The sequence below is a fragment of the Carassius auratus genome, chromosome 43 (assembly GCF_003368295.1).
Source record: "Carassius auratus strain Wakin chromosome 43, ASM336829v1, whole genome shotgun sequence".
Taxonomy (NCBI): Eukaryota; Metazoa; Chordata; class Actinopteri; order Cypriniformes; family Cyprinidae; genus Carassius; species Carassius auratus.
In genome coordinates, this window is record NC_039285.1 from 5756149 (window position 1) to 5775846 (window position 19698).

At 35.1% G+C, this 19698-nt stretch overlaps 1 protein-coding gene across 1 annotated transcript in view; it reads left to right on the top strand.

The window, feature by feature from the left end:
- The window catches only part of LOC113061538 (transmembrane and TPR repeat-containing protein 2-like), an 88684-nt gene extending 69431 nt beyond the window's left edge, over positions 1 to 19253 (top strand). Inside the window, exons 6-12 of the mRNA XM_026230711.1 lie at positions 1844 to 2028; positions 2375 to 2453; positions 4783 to 4904; positions 8474 to 8555; positions 10248 to 10362; positions 14891 to 14954; positions 17781 to 19253. Coding sequence (XP_026086496.1) covers positions 1844 to 2028; positions 2375 to 2453; positions 4783 to 4904; positions 8474 to 8555; positions 10248 to 10362; positions 14891 to 14954; positions 17781 to 17960 — 827 coding nt within the window. The 3' untranslated portion in view covers positions 17961 to 19253. The remainder of the gene's footprint in view (positions 1 to 1843; positions 2029 to 2374; positions 2454 to 4782; positions 4905 to 8473; positions 8556 to 10247; positions 10363 to 14890; positions 14955 to 17780) is intronic.
- The last annotated feature ends 445 nt before the right edge of the window (positions 19254 to 19698 follow it).

Genomic DNA, 19698 nt, shown 5'->3' on the forward strand with positions numbered 1-19698 from the left:
CATGCATCTAACTCCGGCAGGTGGGGTGAGGTGGGTGGAGCTTAGTATAATAAAATCACAAAAATAAGTCTTCATGTTAAGAAAGAATTGTACACAAGCATTTCCAAAACTGTCAAAGGTTATTTAAAAATAAAGCAATTCACAAATTATTTTATGACAAACATTTTAACTGTCTTGTACTCATTTATTTAGCCTACAAATTAAAATTATAAAAAATAACTTTATTTTTATTTGTATCATTATTATATATTATTAAACAGGTTATGCATAAGAATCTTTTATCCAAAATAACTTACAAAAGAGGAAAAAATTACTCCAGAGTCAGTCACAATGCCAGGTTTATTGCACAATAATAATCAAGTGCTATTATAGATTATCAGCAATTGAACAAGATTTTAATGCGCATCTTTCTTATTAAATCTTTGTATTCCACCTCGTACTACACTTGATAGAGAATCACTTAAGGCACTTTGCTGTAAACCTATTCCACATAATAATATTCAATAAAACTGTATGTTAACACGTAGGAGTTTGCTGCATGAATCCGTGAGTACGGTTTACAAATCCGAGGGAACGGATTGCGAAAGCGTGCGCACGGATTATGAATTCGTGAGTACGGATTCAAAAACCGAGGGTACGGTTTACAAAATCTGAGTGCACGGATTGGAAATTCGTGGGCACGATTTGTTAAATCGAGTGAACAGTTTATGAATTCGTGAGTACGGTTTATAAACTGAGGGGACGGATTGCAAAACCGTCGCCACGGATTGATTTTTTTTCTCCTACAGGTGACGTCCTGGGCTCCGTATACGGACATCACCGCAGCGAATGGTGCATTTACGTTATAGCCGCGGATATGAGACCTTACTCTGTAGTGGAAAACGCAGGTTTTAAGAACATGCATACTTTGTTAGTTTTAATAAATAAAACATTTAAATAAAAATCAAGGAAATTTATCTGCCATTTTTTTCTTTTTGCTGTATCTAAAACGTACCGAACCGTACCGAACCGAACCGTGACATCAGTGTATCGAACCGAACCGAACCGTGAATTTTGTGAACCGTTACACCCCTAATATATATATATATATATATATATATATATATATATATACTTTTTAATATATTAAAAATAAAAAGAGGATAAAAGTGGCACAAAATAGTACCAACAACATACAAATGTTATAGAATAATATAAACACTATAAATTAAAGGAAAATAATAACAAAATAACACATATTAAATATGTAAAATAGTAATATAACCCAGTAATAGAGAATTATGGTTCAAGTCATGTTTTTGCAGTGGTGCAAATAAAGAATTCCCCCTTGGATTTTGGTGCGAAGATATTTCCTCTCTCTCTACTTCCCTCACATGCTACTTTAGTGCAGTAGCGTTTCCTCGCACGTTGATGTGTTGTGAGACATCTGCAAGAGATCTGCAACAGTTTGAGATCAGAGCAGGCACATATTGCATCTCTTAGGAGAGTGATAGATGTCTGCTTTCCCCGAGTCCCTGCTGCATGAGTCGTGATAAATTGTCCCGTCCTGTGATATAAACTCATTTAAATCTGTGGTTCTGTTTGTATGCATGGTCTATTAAGAGCATCAGAATTGAGCCTGCAGCTGGAGTGGATATTCCCCTGCTGATTTAGATTTGATTCTGGCCGGGGCGATAGTGAATATGTACTGGCACCTCATCGACTAGACTGCAGGCCGCTGACCTGCATAAATCAACTAGTTCATTCCTGCAGCCCCAGTGGAAGTCTTTCTCTGAGCCTCAATAAGCCTCATTACCTTTTGCACTTATTTTCACCTTTTTATTTTACTCTCTCTCTCTTTCAGCCGCCTACTTGAACACAGGGATTGTCCTGATGAACCAGGGCCGTCTGGAAGACGCCAAGCGCACTTTTGTCACTTGTGCCGATATCCCAGATGAAAACCTGAAGGATCCTCATGCACACAAGAGCTCAGTGACCAGCTGCCTGTATAACCTGGGAAAGCTTCTTCATGAGCAGGGCCACCAGGAGGTGAGACGCTCTCCAACACAGTCAGAGCCTTTAGATTTAAAGTATGCACACACCAAATCTGATGTAATAAAAAGTCAGTCTGCACACCACAGCTTTTCAGACCGATGCTGAATTGTGATTTGTTGGATATATGAAGTGTGTCATTTGTGAGCGTTTCACAGGAAATACATAAGTGATCATAGCCTCTGAATAGAACGATCATCGCAATTTGAGATTTCGGACTTTTGATTGAATTGGCTTATTTTGTTTGTAAAAATTCAGACTTGGAATGAACAGACCTTTAGTCTGAGTACTTTATGCTTTCAATTGTATCTTTTTATGAATTTATGGTAAATTCGGTTTTCAGGAGGCCATATCTGTATATAAAGAGGCGATACAGAAGATGCCCAGGCAGTTTGCCCCCCAGAGCCTTTATAATATGATGGGTAAGTTTAACACTCTCTAGAATGCTTTGTTCCAGAGTCAGATATATTTGTATGACTGCTGTTTATAAATTTTTTTTGAATAAATAAACATTGCTCCATTACTCCGGTCTTCAGTGTCAAATGATCCTTCAGAAATCGTTTTAATATACTGATTTAAAGCTAAAAAAGAAATACATTTTGCAATATTATCAATGTTGAAAGCAGTTGTGCTGTTTATTATTTTTGTGGAAACTGTGATAGATTTTTTTCAGGATTATTTGATGAATAGAAAGTTTAAAAGGAAGTCGCAATCTTTCGTTAAGTGGCACATCTTTACTCCCATTTTTGATCAGTTTAATTTTAGTCTTGATAAATAAACATATTAATTTAATGAAAAAAATAAGTAACAAAAATAATTTAATGTTTTTGCAGTGTATGTCTTGTTTTTTTTTTTTCTTATGAACCCACTTCCATAGCTTTCTTTGATCTATAGAATTGATTTTGGTCAGATTGAGTCAACATTCTGAGAAATAGAACATTCAAAATAATAGAATGTCTTTTAAATCATATCAAAAATGGCTTTATTGTAACTTTTGATCACTTTAGGTCATCCATGCTATATTAAAGTATTACAGTAGCGTAATGTTTTTTTTTATTATTATTTATTTATTTTTTATTGCTTAATTCAAGATCCCATTTGATCATATTCTTTATACTGGACTCTTCAGAAACCATGTTTCTCTATTGCACAAAAAAAAATGTGTGCCAAATAAAGAATTGTATTTAAAGTTTGCCAAATGAGTCCAAGTTTTCTGTATTTCTTCGAAAGCTGCGTTTCCAAAGCAATATTCTTGTTAATTTACAAACATGGTGAGAGTTTTGTGTGACGACATCATTCCCAGCTGTCATTAGTTCTGTATGACATTGTTTTATCTTTAAAATAATAGCTAAAAATTCCAGCATTATTTGACTTCAGGCGTTTTTAATGACCTACGTGTTCAATATTTGACACCAACATGGCATGAGTGTGGACAGACGTGTTTTGAGAATGGCGGTCATGTGAAACCCCAGTGTAGTCACGTACCCTCTGCTTATGTTATTTCAGCTCTAATTACATTACATTAACATTGTTTAGGCTGTGTTATCTCAGTGAAGTAGCTGATACGCTCTTCTGTAATAATCTTTCTGAGAGGAGCATGTGTGTTTTTGCAGGTGGATGAAAGCTGGAGGCTGGCTGAGGTATTAGAAGTTGTTTAAGGACCGGTGTGTTTTTTTATATTCTCGTATCATGGAGTCAGTTTTAAGAGTAGGGTTGGTTCTGGGAGAGACACGGCTTTGAATTGACCGAAGGACACAGTATTTTAGCATTTTGTTTTAGTTTTTTATACATCAAATTTTATCTATATATTTGTAAATATTTTTATTTAATTAATTGATAAGTTAATAAATTACATTTTGAAAAGTCACATGAAATGTTGTCAAAGGTTGTCATATATATATATATATATATATATATATATATATATATATATATATTTTAAAAAAATATTATTATATATTTGTGGTAATTTTTTTTCATGAATACTTTTATTCAGCAAAAAACTTGTTTCTTGAAACACATGATTTATGAAGAATATTAAATTTTCAATTTTGTAATTTTTACTTTTTAAGTTTTGTTTTCTGTAGTAACTTACGAATAAATGCAACCTGAGTGAGCATAAATTATTTGTTTCAAATATATTTATTTATTTATTTATTTATTTATTTATTTATTTATTTTTAAAGACTTTGCAGTAAGGTCCAATTAGTTAATATCAGTTAATGTATTAACTAACATGAACAATACATTGATTACAGTATTTATTCATCTTTGTTGATGTTCATTCATGAAAATACTGTTGTTAATTGTTAGTACATGTTAATTCTCAGTGCATTAATGTTAACAAGCATTTTAATAATACATTGGTAAAGGTTGAAAACATTTTGAAAAAAAAAAAGCTGTAGAAGTATTGTTCATGCTTAGTTAATGTTAACTAAAGTAGTTAACTAAATAAACTTATTTTTAAAGTGTACAAAACATGCAAAAATTGCTAAATTAACAACTATAAATAATCTAGTATAAAAAAATATATAATTCTAATAAATAACTGAATGGCTGCTGATCAGAAAACAATCACTTAATGTTGGTTTCACTCAGTTGCTCAGTTTATTTAAATGGACCGAGGGCTCCAGTATCACATCTCATCGATTGTCTAAATTTTTGTGGGTCGTTTCTGTTATGGGATAAACCCCGGCGAGGGGAGTGGTTATGTGCTTTATTAACTTCTGACCCCGTCTCCTCCCTTCACAGGAGAGGCCTACATGAGGCTGAACAAACTGACCGAGGCAGAACACTGGTATAAGGAATCTCTCCGAGCCAAACCAGACCATATTCCTGCACACCTCACTTACGGCAAGCTCCTGGCAATGACGGTAAACTCACACTCTTAAGCACACTGACTGAATAAGGGATTGAGTTGGCTAGTTGTTGGAGATTTAGGTTAGCAAACAAAAGGTTATACGTTTGAACACAAGCAAAGGGCAACCAATACAATATCCCTTTTAGAACAGAATAGTGATAGTTTATACTTAAAATAAAATTTTATTATAATTTATGATCCTGTGTGTTTTTCCAAACCTGTATGGCTCTTCTGTGGAATACAAAAGAAAACATTTGTCCATGTATATTAAAAAGTCAGTGGGCCCCAAACAAACATTTTATGGTTGATTAGTACCTCAAACATGATTGTCTGTTAGAAAAAAAACTATGTTTTGAACGTTAAATACACTTTAGCCACAACAAAGCGTGAGCACACATTGGTTTCTGTCTAAGAGAAGCAGTTACCCTTTTTATCCATGAATCTAAACCTAGACGAGTACCTTAAGACCAAATGAAATTTTTTTCTTTCTCTCTGCTACTGAAACTTAAAACCAAAAAAGTAGCTAACTAGCTAAAAAACAGAAGGCCTGATTACTCCTCCTTATGCCTGGGGTCTGAATTCACTCTGCAGAAATCCGTGTGGACAGATAAGAGAGAAGATGTGTTAAAAAGGGTTGAGGAGAGGCGATGGCTCTAAGAGTTCCTGCTCTGATGCTAAGCGGATTGTCTCACATTTACCTGTGTTTGTCTCCTTTCATTTCCACTCTGGCCATATGGTCCTCTTCAGGCCTTTTTCATTCATGTGCCATCTTAATTTACCAACTTTGAAAGCTCAGCAGACATGACAAGGAAAGCGGTGTGTTTTTGAAAGTGGCATTGTGCTGGGTGCTTCTAACAGAAATGGAGCTTCACGATTAAGCTACTATGACAAGAAAATCAAATGAGAGATGTGATGGAACCTCGACTAAGCAGTATTGTTTAAAGTCAACATTGACCCTGTTTACTTTAATACAGGTTCCTGTTTTCATTGTGAATGGCTCATCATTGCACGCGATTCTAAAGAAAAATATTGTATCTTACCGTGAAGCAGCAGTTTGACATGCTCCCGAAACGTTAAGGAAATATCCATCGTCCTCTCTCACTGTATTTTTTCAATCAAGAGCACAGTCAAATAACTGTTTTGGTTTATTTTTAAATATTTTTTGTCTTGTGCTTATCATTATTATTTCTCAGAATGCTTTGATGAATTGTTCATAAGAAGTTCAAAAGTTCATGAGAACAGCATTTATTTTAAATAATGCATCCTTACGGTTTTTTATATTTATATGTATATCAAATTTGCACTTAATTTGTTTGTTTAGATGTTCTTGAGACTGCACAAACCTTAGTGCAAATAACAAAAACAGAGTAGTATTAATAGCATAGTCTTCATAAACAGTCAAGTGAGAGCAAATTCAAAAAGAGTTGTCCACTTCAGAGCCGTATTGATTTTGAAGAAAGTTTTCAGCTCAAAGCTCTCAGGTCCCTGCGGTTTCTGCTTGCTTAATGCAGAAACGGGGTAAAACATGAGTACCCATAATCCTTTGGATGAAAACGAAGCTACCTCGGGGGTTAGTGGGCCTGGGCAGGGATTTGATCCGTTCACTAACCTTGAATAAACTTGAATGGATGAAAGGAAAAAAGATTTGAGCACTTGTGCGCGTTTGATCAAGTGGAGTGAGTATTTGTTTCAGTTCCACCGATATGATACTTAAAACATGTTGTTTCATTCATGATGTGGCTTTGGAAGTACACCTGTCTGTTATTTTTTTAGTGTACTTGCATGGCAACAATTCTTTTTTTAGGCTGTCAGTTGACTTTTTTTGTTATATTCCAATTAATTTCATAAAATTAAACACACATTTCATTATTTGTTAAAATAATTACTGTACTTCAGTACTGAACTGTTCTGTCAATAGAAAAATCTGTAGATACAATTACTAATAGTTATTTAAATTGTATAGCTTTTAAAAAAAGTAATTACACTGAATTAAAACGTTAAATTGATTGCACTAAATAATGGCTCTTTAAGATTGGTTTAGATAATACAATATATTCCTATCCCAGTGATGTCATTCTCTTAAAAAAAATTTTTATTGTGAAGTATTATTAAAATGTAAAATAATCGTTTTCTATTGGAATATGTTTTAAAATGTTATTTATTCCTGTGTTGGCAAAGCTTCATTACTCCAGTCTTCAGTGTCAAGTCATCCTTTGAAAATCTTTCTAATGTGCAGAATTGATGCTCAGGAAACATATCTTATTATGAAAGCTGTTTTTTTTTTTTTTTTTTTTTTTGAATTTGCAAGTTTTTTTTTTTTCTTCAGGAATCTTTGATTAATAGGAACTTCCAAAGAACAGAATTATTTCTGAAAAAGTCCTAACTCTCATTTCTCCCTGCGTCATGATGTCATTAATTAATCTAAAAATATAAATGAATGAGAAGGCAGTGCTCATCCTGTTAGCATCACTCTGTCCTGTCATCATTTCCTGGTGGGGAACAGGGAAATCTTCACGGTCAGGGGTCAAAAGAGGGAGACATGATGAAACTCACTCCGTCCTTTCCCCTGCTGGGCTGACCTTCCCTGACCTCCCCTCACAAACTCACCAGGGCAAAGAGCCCAACCCCAGGGATGCGAGTGTGTCTATGTATGTGTATGTGTGAGGGTTTCAGCTGTGTTATTGAATTCTCTCATTTCCGCCGCTAATCAGGCTCAGAATCCCTTCATGAACACCAGAGATGTTGGAACAGCCGTGTGTCTGTTGTCTCTCTGATGTCATGCTCAGATTAAAGGGTCAGGGGTCCAGCACAGGGGTCTGTGTGTGTGTGTGTGTGTTCAGAGGGAAGGGGTGAAGCAGGATATTGCTTTAGAATGATAACACAACCTCTGTGTATGACACAGAAATGCATTTTTTCAAATGAAACAAAACAGAATTTTAATGTACTCCACTGTACACATTTAAATGATATAGTGTAAATAAAAATATATCACTCTTTTGCATCTGGTCTGCAGATAAATCCATGCATGGTTAATCAAGTGAATCGTGAGAACAGGGTATTATTATACATCTCTGACTGGAAACAGTATGAATTCTTCAGGTTTTAAGATGTACTGGAGATGTATTTGGTTTTTATCACTCAGTTCTCTGGAATATTTTTATATAATGACGCTAAATGTTCTCTCGGTTTTTCATTCTCTTGTCATTCAGGGGTCTCTTTCTTTTTGTCAAATAAAACTGTTTCTTAAATAAAAATTGCATTTATTTAGTAGCATAATATACAGTCATGATGCATCCCATTGCATTAAATATAAAATATCATTTTATTTGTAGACCATAAAATGGAAACTTTTTTGTTGTTTTTGTCTGTTATAAATGTAGTTTTTATTTAAGGATAATTCTTAATTATTAATCGAGTCAAAAGTGTGCAGTTGTAGCAGCACTGGAATTGCTAAACACATTTCCTGTTGCTCTAGTGAACATTATATATCAAGACAAAGGTTACGAATTGAAAAAAGAAAGTTTTCATGAAACCCTCGCCGTGAAGAAATTCCTGATATGCTTTGTTTGTTTTTCATTTCAGGGTCAGAAAACAGAAGCGGAGAAGTTCTTTCTCAAGGCGATCGAGCTGGATCCTACGAAAGGAAACTGCTATATGCATTATGGTTGGTATTACTTTATTTCTCCTAAACATGCACACATGGGCTGAAACGACATCAGCTAGTCATCCAGTAATGCCAAGATAATGAGGTCATTTGAATGCACGCATTGCATCTACTCTAGCTTTGCTGACATGGTGAAATTCGTGAAATACACCTTGTGCGGTTTCTCGTGAACTCCATGTTGGCCATAATTGTTCGCATTTAGTTCTTTAGCAGGCATTTGTCTTGTAATTGAGGTTACGTTTGTAGGCTCTTCCACAGCAAGATAGATGGTGCCGTGCAGGAAATCATTGTTTCGGTGTTCTCTGAAGCGTACCTGATATACAGATGTTATTCCAGTGAGACGAATCGTCCCACGCCTCAGCGAGCAGAGAGAGATAACGAGGTCTTATTCCTCTGAGGAAAAAGCATCTCTCCCTCTTTTGTGATTTTGCCAAATTATATCCTGAGGTCATTTTCGCCAACAGAGATTATTGAAGCTCAGTTTTCTTCCTTGGGATTTTTTTTTTTTTTTTTTACCTCCATACAGTATTTTTGCTTCATTTCAGCACCTTTTCTCAAATTATTACTTTTTGTGCATCACATCCTTATTTTCAGCATTAACTTAAAAAAATTTCAGTCATAGTTTTTGATGAATGTCAGTTTAATAAACTTTTTATTGTGCCATTTTTAATAATTTTAACCAGTTTTACAGACTAAAAAGAAAATGTTGATTAAAGGATTATTTTAGTTTATGATAATGTGAAAAATGACAAAAACTAAACTGTCAGGGTTAGGGTTAGGGTTAGGGTTTTGAAAACATTAAAAAAAAAATCTAAATGCATTAATACTATACAATATGCATTTCTAATATCTTGTATTATTCTTGTATGATATAAAAATATTGCATTGGAGTCTTTCTTGTACCATTTTTTTCCCATCAGATCCTAGAGATTTATAAACCTGTCCCTGGATGCTCCCATGTATGGATTTTGTCCTGATAAACACAGAATCACTGGCTAACCTCCGACAATATGTTTTCCACTCGATCGCTGCCAATGCATCTGTGTAATATAATTTAGTACATGTCTGATCAGACATCTTTAGAGCTCGTACTGTCCAAAGACCATAAGGATGATCTTGTATTTCCTTCTATTGTTCTCTAGTGCATAACCACTGTATCGGGGAACGTGGCTGCTGCTTTGTATTTTCCGTTTCGCATTATAGACCACCACTGTCATTTACCAGATAAAGATAGTTTGAAAAGAGCTTATTCATGCCAGATTTTTTACTTATCCATTGCTGTTTGGGAATAGATATTTGGTTCTGACACAGTAGTGTTCAGAAGTGTAGAGAGCCGTTTCGCCAAATACAGGCAGGTTATTTATTCCACTTCAGTCTTGACTGATGCCTCAAGCAACAATACTGCAGAGGATTCAGATCCCAGTCAGTCCCCTTTCCTCAACCTTACAGGAGTAAGCATTTAATTAGTCACGGAAACATGCCTATCGGAGAAATCTCAATTGGACAAATGCTCTGTCAGATGTTTCGTAAAGCGCCCTTACTTATCTCATGTTTCACAAAATCATTGAGAGGGCAGACCAAACTATCCGTCCCACAGCCAAAGGAAATATTTCCCATATGTCTTTCCGAAGGAGTAAAAGCAAATATAAAATAAAAAATCCCCTGTTTTTTTTTTTTTTTCTTCTTCCTTAGGTCAGTTTTTGCTGGAGGACTCGCGGATTTTGGAGGCCGCTGAAATGGCAGGGAAAGCCGCCCAGTTGGACAGTGAAGAATTTGATGTGGTTTTCAGTGCAGCTCACATGCTCAGGTGAGGAGGACACGCTAAATCCATTCGGACAACATTTTTTTTGCTATGATTAAACACCCATAATTCCTGGACAAACATCAACATTTCTGTGGCACACAGCATCCAGTTGGTTGTCAGCTGGTGGTTTGCAAACCAACAATGTGTCACCGGTTTGTTCTTACAGAGTTGCAGCCAGCAGGAAAAAATGAAAAAATAAATGCATTACATACTTTATAATACTAACATACTTCATAGACATTAAATACTTCATTATACTTTATATGATACAATACAATACTAGATAGATAGATAGATAGATAGATAGATAGATAGATAGATAGATAGATAGATAGATAGATGTAAATAAATTGAAGGATATTCCATCGGAATGACAAGTTAGTGACAAGTAAACCTCCCCAAAATTTTCAAACAAGCCTTTACTGACTTTTTGTTGACACAAGATTTATATAGATTTCCATGCTTAATTATGTTCCTTGAAATTCAAATTGCATTACTATTTTTTGTTTACTACAGTACTAAAAATTATGTGCAAATCCAGAAATTGAACTAGAGTTTATTTGATTTTGATTGTGAATGGTGCCCTCTTTTTTTACATTGCACAATATTGGTTCTGTGTTGGGTTGCCAGTTTGATGTCCAGTGTGAACTCTGGATCCTGAAGCAAAACCGGCTGCATTATAGGATGTTTTTTTATTTTGTCTCTTTCTTTCACTCTTTCCATCTGCACATTTGCATGGATGCTTTCTTTCTGTTGCGGTGCACTGCAGGACATGTAATGGAAAGCCTGCATTAATCCCCTCGCCTCGAGGTTTCTGTTGAATACACTTCTCATAATTACTTCATGGAGTTCACATGGTATTTAGTTACACACTTTCTAAAAAGAATCCCAACCCTACAGCAGATTTTGCATGGTGCTTTATGCTACAAGAACACTTGTTTGTTAATTGCAGTCTTAAGCTGTGTCCCCTGCTTTCGTGCTAGCTAGCGGTCCAACTCATTTGAAGATCAGTTTCCTGGTGTGTTTGTCTTGGAAGGATTTGCAGAAGGGTCCTGGGTGGGGGGCGAATTTGACTGATGTGTGGTGGGGACGAGGGCGCTTCAGATGTGTAGCATTTTCTTACAGCTCTCAGGGGCCCGTCTGCACCAACAAGTTTGCTTCCTTACTCTGTTTCCTTGCCCTTTTCAAACGAGCCTTGGTTACCAAACTGTGTCACTGCTATACAAAGTAAAATGTCAACTCTTACTACCTCCAAACTAGTTCTCCCATATTGTTGTGTTTGTCTGTGAAAGTATCAGATTTAAGCCGGGGCTCAGACTACAGGAGTTTTAAAATCCTAATCAATTATGAAATGGTTGTAGCACTCACATAATGAAAGTCTTCGCAGATTTTCTTCCCTAAAATCTTAAACATGCACACACTACAAGATTTGAAAATAGCGGGGCATCACAAACTACAAGATATTATTACCATGCCAGAAGGAGTGCCTCAAGTTATCTCACGCAGATCATCTTTACCTGTGTATCCTTTACAGATGTGCGCAAACTTTTGCAATATTTTATAAATGTCAATACAAAGAGAAAATGCATCCTAGAAACGATTTTAGTCTGACAGTCCTAGTAGTCTACAGTCTGCTAAAAGCCTCTTGTTCTCTAAATCAGAATTAATCTCCTTCAGAGCACTACTTTTGTAACAAATTCAACCCCTTCCACAATACATTTCAAGACAATTGCTGTCAGACTTCAGATAAATTGCCTCCTGTGTCCGTTGCTCCTGTTATTAATCCATAATCCATACCTCTACATTTGTCTGTGAGGATTTCTATAGCTTTGTACAATAAAGGCTTACCATTGAAGCTTTCATTTAATACAGTCTTACATGGTTACATCAATGGGTCATGAATTATTTTATGCTTTTTCTCAGAATTTTGATGACCACATTGGAATGAAATAATGAGTAGACTGAGCAGGGAAAGAGGAAAAATTGGTTGCCAGAAATTATTTTTTGTATTTTGGAGGTTTATATCAGCATCCAACTGATGCTGTCTTTTAGATTTGTATCATTTATTGCAGTTGTGGTCTTGAAGACCAATCCAGTCTTAACACAGTTTTGATTCTATGTTAAGGGTGGTCACTTTCTCACTGTCGATTACAACAAAATCATTTGTCCCTGCAGACAGTTGTGGTCACGATCAAGCCACGTTTTATTGTGCGCGTGTGCATGTGAAAATTACACAGACTCATCGTTCAGGAGGAAAGGATTGTGAAACGGTATTGTGGAGGGTGAATAGTAACGCATGTTTTTTGTTAAATGCTTACGCGACTATGGCAATATCGGAGTTCTTATCATTTTCAACATAATATAGTATATCTATAATGAAATGCTAATCGACATAGCCTTTATCACTACTTATATTGCAGTGAAATATTATTTGTCTTAATTATTCTGTTTAAGAAGTCACATCATCTCACATAAGGATTTATTTTAAACACTCAACTGACGTTATGAAGTGAATTTGGAGTTAAAAGTTATAAAATGTGGTATTTTCACGTGCTCTCAGATGAAGCAGCATTTGCTACACAGAGCCATAGTTCACTGAGATACTACGGAGAAAGCTGTCATTATCACGAACAATTTAGTTGATTTCATAAATCTACAATGATATCTTCTGCAATTTTGCAAACCTTGTCAGAGAACTATGGCTCTGTGTAGTAAATGATGCTCCACCTGAAAGCAGGTGATGGAGTTTTCCTGCTAATCAAAGAACCGGCTTTACTGACTAAATGCGCATGACAATCACGATTAATCACATTTGATTAATCGTGCAGCCCTATGTCCACATAAGCACCAGTGCATACAGTATGTCCTAAATACAGTCCCTCCAGAAAAACGCGATTATGCGATCGCCTGATTTAATGCATAATCAGCCAAAGGCGCATATTTATGCGGGGTCGCATTTTTTCAAACACTCCGCTCGTTTGCCGCATAAATTGCCGATTTCAGAAAGCAAAATATGCGGAGCTAGCATGATTTCGTAATCCCTGTATTTTCGTGGCAAAAAACTCACATATATATTAGCAGAAAGTTGAAAAATGTTGCATTTGCTTCACACAAGTAAAGCGCCATTTTACCCCTATTGCCATGGGAACCTTATGAAGTGACGTAATTACGTGACATGAACATCATCTGCAAACCCCGCGGTGAAACCACGGTGAAACTTGAAGCGAATCATTCTTATTTGCCAACAAAAAAAAAACGCAAAAGAACGCGCGAAGCAGTTTCCCGATTTGTTACATGACAGTGGAGCCAAATTATATTGCGAGAACTTGTGAAAACTGTGGTTTGATGAAATGGAGAAAAGGTGATTCCCCCAACACCCCCTTCTCACTAGGCTACTAACACTGTTGTAGTTTCATTCAGAAGTTGATGCAACTTTACAGTTGTAAGATTGCACTTTTTTGTTACAGAACAGTACCAAAAACTTACAGTTATATTAGTAGTATGTAAAATGGTTTACGTTACAGTAAGAGATTGCAACTAAAATATTCTGTGATTTAGTATGCTCGCTTATCATAGGAAGTAATAAGAAATTACTCTTTACATTAAGGTAGTAGCCTAGTGAGAAAAAGGTGTTGGGGGAAATCACCTTTTTTTTTTCTTTTTCATCAAACCACAGTTTTTGCAAGTTCACGCAATTTTATTGCATAAAATTGCAAAAAAATTCCGCATATTCCATCGCATTTTTTAAGAGAACGTGCCGCAAAATCAAGGATTTTTACCAGTAACAATCACAAAACAAATCCGCGTTTTTCTGGAGGGACTATAAATAGAATGAGTCTTTTCTCTTCAACTCATAATATTTGCAGAAATTGCTTGTAGAAATTTCTTCCTGAATTGTATATCAACGCATCATCTTCATTTTTCTTCGTCCTCATTCATCTCTCTTCCCTTATGGCAAGGTTAAGAAACTGGAATGTTTTCCACACAAATAATATATCCATCATCTCTCTGCAGTACGTATTATTTTCCCTTAATAAAAAGCTATATCTTGAAACGTTTAACCTTGGCTCTTTTCATTTTGTTGAGAATGAAAGAGGGTTTATAAAGCCGGCCAGTATAAGAAAAGTGGTCATCTATCATAAATAAAGGAAATTTTCAGCTCTCTTATGTCATTACAACCCAGCATTTCTTGCCAGACGGTCATTGTCTCCATATTGAAAACACTCCATATTGAAAACAATATTGCTACCAGCAGATACAAGCAGCTAGTGGATATATATGTTTTTTTATGACAAATAAAACCTTGTGGTTGTAAAGAAGCTAAAGATCTTCAAAGAGCATTCAGCAGGTTGTAGGTCATGACCTAAGAAATGAGGGCACATTTTCTAGTGAAAAGTTAGGCAGTTTTATAACCCTCTTTGGCCACTGCACAATTTTCTTCAGCATTCAAGTTGGTCAACAAATGTCACTGGTTTAATTAAACTTGTGCAACAGGATGAAGTATCACGCAAAGTTTGTTTTGCTCTTTCAGGCAAGCCAGCCTCAATGACGCCGCTGAGAAGTACTACAGACAAGCAGCCAACCTGAGACCCAATGTAAGTATCCAAGCCGTGCCTCACATGGGACGTGTGCCATACACACACATGGTGGTTGACTTTGAATGGTGTGACTCAACAGTGATCAACTGTACAAGCTCTGCTGGTGGTTTTGGGGTTTGTTTTCACAGCATCAGTCTCGAACTTTAAAGAAACGCAGTATGTCAGGGAAGTGTACTGTGAGGTTCACAAAACACACAGTTGTTTGATTTCTTTGGAATCTGTGGATGCGTTTGATGTTCAGTGTACAGCTGCTTGAAACAAAGTTGCCCTGTTCACCAGACAGAAGTGCAAAATGGAAAGATGGAAATTATAAATATATTTTCAATGGCTGATCGGAGGCCTGTTAGGTGAAGTCTACTTTAGATTAAGAAAGCTTTGTCTTGTCTTGTCTTGTCCTGTCCTGTTTATGATGCAGTAAAGACACAGAAAAAAAAACTGTAAAACAGCAAATTAACATTTATTAAAACAACAGTAGAATGAGTTTAAAATTGATAAATTGTATTTATAATAATAATATAATTACATTTTCATTATATATATATATATATATATATATATATATATATATATATATATATATATATATATATATATATATATATAATGACATTTTTTTAAAACAAATATTATTAATACATTATTAATTACTAATTAATTTGTTATGATGAACTTTATTTTACATAATGATGTAAAATATGTAAAGATGTAAATGTAAAAACATTTTTGGGTTTCATTTCAAGTATTTTGAACTTTTTCTTTCCTTTGCTCTGTATTTTATACACGAGTATGAAAACTTTGTATATTTGTATATTGTTGGTATTTTGCTTTGAAATGCAAAAAAAAATTAAATAATAATAAGAATAATGTTATTCCCTTTATGTTATTACTTTGAAGTGCACTCAAACTACATTACATCTCGAGATATTGGATACCAGTAGTCAGTAGTTTTTGTGCGTGCGTGCGTGTGTGTGTGTGTGTCCTGGTGTTTTTTTGTTATTTTTTCTGAATGCTGCCTCAGTGTTGTGCAGTGTCTCAACTTTTTGTCTTCAGGGATGTTTGTCTCCTAAGCAGCTGTTTCAACAAAGATCCCATGATCCTTTCCACATCTGGTACCGCTGATGCTGTGACTACATGCCAGGATGGTGTTGTGAGGATACTGTGTGGATGTAGTGTAGGGTGAAGAGGAAGCAGGGGGGTCAGGAAACGTCTTGAGGCCACAGCCTGGCCGATTCCCCTCCGCTGCGCACTTCCTCTCACCTGATAATATCTAGAAAGGCTGTATGTTGTGGTGACAGTTATTCATAGTTTTTGGCTGGTAAAGGCACAAGGACCTATTCTACAGAAATCTAAAGTAATGGGTCTTTAAAAACATCTGAACAACAATTAAACGTTACACCCTTCTGAATAGTATACAAAAACAAAAATAAAATTGCACTTATAAATATCAATTCCAGGGCTTGACTTTTCAATATATCATGGAACTAAAAATGTTATGTTTTGGGTGTACTTTTTTAATTCAAGGGTTCCAAGCTGTTTTTCACACTGAAGCCAGTCTTTTTTTTATGGATATGATATGAATATTTATATATATATATTCTGTATATATATATATATAGAAGTAATATAAAATGTAGGTGAGTTACTTTCATTAAATAATTTAACTGTATAATGCCATTACAATTTAAACCAATATTTATAAATTTATTTATGCATTAAGAATATCTAATTTTGATTAACAGTATCACTTCACAGTGATTTAAAAAAAATCATACCATGATTTTTAGGCATTTTTGGTTATATTAAACACAATTTTTTCAGATAAACACTCTGGAAAATTCAGTAAAATTAGGGTCCAATGTATTATGTTAATATGAAGGAATCTTCTAAACTAATTTTTACAGGTCTTTGCTATTTCTAATTGTATATTGTTTTGCGTTGTGTTTAAGGATTAAAGAAAACTGACAGAACTTCACAAGTACATTTTCCGGTTTTCTATGGATTGTTTTTGTTTTTTTGTTTTTTACTTGAAACTAGTGAAAATATTGCTTAATATGGCTTAGAATATATTTGGCTTAGAGAAGAAGGTATATATGTCACTTGAGTGCCATTAATGCCACAGTTTGCAGTTCATTTGTCCCTCAGTCTCATTTTGAGGTTTGAGGTCTCTCTGTTGGGTCTAATTGTGCTAAAATATTACTTATGCTTTGTATAATTCTACAACAATCGTCTCCTTTTACATTTCTGTATGGAAAACCATGGCAGTTGCCCTAGAAATTCAGTTAGTGTTAGTTTTACTCTCATGAGTGTTATATAATATATGACTGTCTACCTTCAGAGGTGTCAAGTGAAGCATGAAGCATGTCCAAAAATGGACTTCTTGCAATTAAAAATGTTTAACTTATAAAAATCAGCTCGTTTTAAAATTTGGTCATGCCTTCCTGTGTTTTAGTATTGCAACAAATGTTTTTCTATGTCCATGTTAGGACTCATGGAATGTTGGGTTTAGTTTAGGTTCATTCTGATTTACACCTCTATTGAAATCTCCTCATGTGAGAAGAATGAGCGTAGTCAACATATTGTTTCCATTAATGCCTGATGCATTCAACATGTAACCCTGACATAAGTAAAACAGATGATGTGCATCCAGGAGAGTTATAGACTGTAGAATAACAGAGAGATTCTGGCTAAATTTATGGACATGTGACCCAGAAAATATTTCAGAAATGCCAGTGCTTCACTGGAACCTGGGTTTGCTTGAGAATATGCATGCAAAGGATATTATTTTCTATCTTAAAGTGACTGTCCGGTGTTTTTCTTCCATAGTATCCAGCAGCCCTAATGAACCTCGGAGCCATTCTCCATCTCAATGGCAAACACCAAGAAGCGGAGGCCAATTACCTGCGAGCCTTGCAGCTGAAGCCAGACGACACCATCACTCAGTCCAACCTGCGGAAGCTGTGGAACATCATGGAAAAACAGGGCTTGAGGACCATGGCTCCTTGAAATGGACAGATTTAATGGAGCAACTTCACTGATGTTGTAAAGAAATTGTTCTCTCTGAGCTCTCAATAATGAGGTAATCGACATCCTAGGGCTGACAAAGAACGTCTTCAATCCTGGCTTACCTCATTGGATGCTTGAACATGTGAAACCAAGAATTCTGGAACAGTCTAGAACTGCGAAGCTCCCCAAACGTGACGGGAGTTGTTAACTTGAAGTGGCCCATAGATACATACTTGAAGTCTCATGATAAATTAGATTTTAATTAGTTAGTCAATGCTTAATAGTCTTGAAGGGCAATATTTGTCCTGAGGCTGTATGAAATTGTGAAGGAATGAGAGTGCTACAACCCCAAGAGGGTATAATACTCTGCATGTAAATTAAATTTCAATGTCATTTCTCCATTCATATGATTGGAATCATTAATATTTAATGAGCACATCATTGCTGATGGAAACGTGCGGACGAAAAATCATCAGAACATCAACAAAATGAGATCAATATACCAAACATGTCCTAAATCTTTCTCAATGTAAAATAAACACACATCCGTTGTGTCAAAATGACAAGTGATTCGTGAGGTTGTAGACTTGTTGACACTGTACATAGCAGCACGGGTGATATGTGAAGTTTGGTTTGGGGTGCGGATGGTTTTACATGTTCCATCAATGTTCCATTGATCTAGACATGCCTGCCCATGATGCTAGATAACTGCTGGGTTCATGAGATTGGATCCATTTGATTAATCTTGCCAAAAATGACAGGAAAACAGGAAAGGGACATTCGATAAGCTGTGTCATGTTAGCAAATTGAACTTGCAAGCTCTCTTTGCTTTACTTTGCAAAAAATCTTTAACAGAAAGATGGAGTTGATTTTATTTCCTCGTTTCGTTACTAATATTAAATATTGATGGAAAATGTCCACTTGTTATAATATGGCATTCAGCAGTGTGAATTCACAGTTACACTACTGTTCAAAAGTTTGAGGATCAGTAAGATTATTTAATTTGTATTTTTTGAAAGAAACTAATACTTTTGCTCAGCAAGGATGCATGACATTAATCAACAGTGACAGTAAAGACTTTCATAATGTTACAAAAGATTTCTATAAAAATAAATGCTGTTCTTTTGAACTTTCATGAAAAATGCATCACCGTTTTTATAAAAATATAGAAAAATAAAATTTTTCTGACTGTTTTCAAGATCATTTCATTAACAAATGTTTCTTGTTGACCAAATCAGAATATTATAATGGTCTCTGAAGGATCACGTGGCACTGAAGACTGGAAAATTCAGCTTTGCCAGGAATATATATATATATATATATATATATATATATATATATATATTATATATATAGTTTTACATTTTAATAATATTTCACAATATTACTGAGTAATTACAGTATTTTTGATCAAATAAATGCAGCTTTGGTGAGCACAGGAGAGACTTCTGTCAAAAACGTGAAATCCCAAACTTTTGAAAAGTAGTGTTTATTAAATCTGACCTTTAGGATCATAAACAAAACATTGGCTAGTCCTGCTAGCAGTGTGCTTTTGACTTGAGTTGGTTCAACATTCTGGTAGTTTAAACGCAAAGCTTTGACTGGTAACTCCTAACCAAATACAAATCCTTATTGCACTCCTCTAACAATATACAGCCATAGTTTTGTAAGGGATTTTTTATTTGTAATGTTGGTTTAATATTTTTCTTCTATGTTTGAGTGTATAAATGGAACCTAA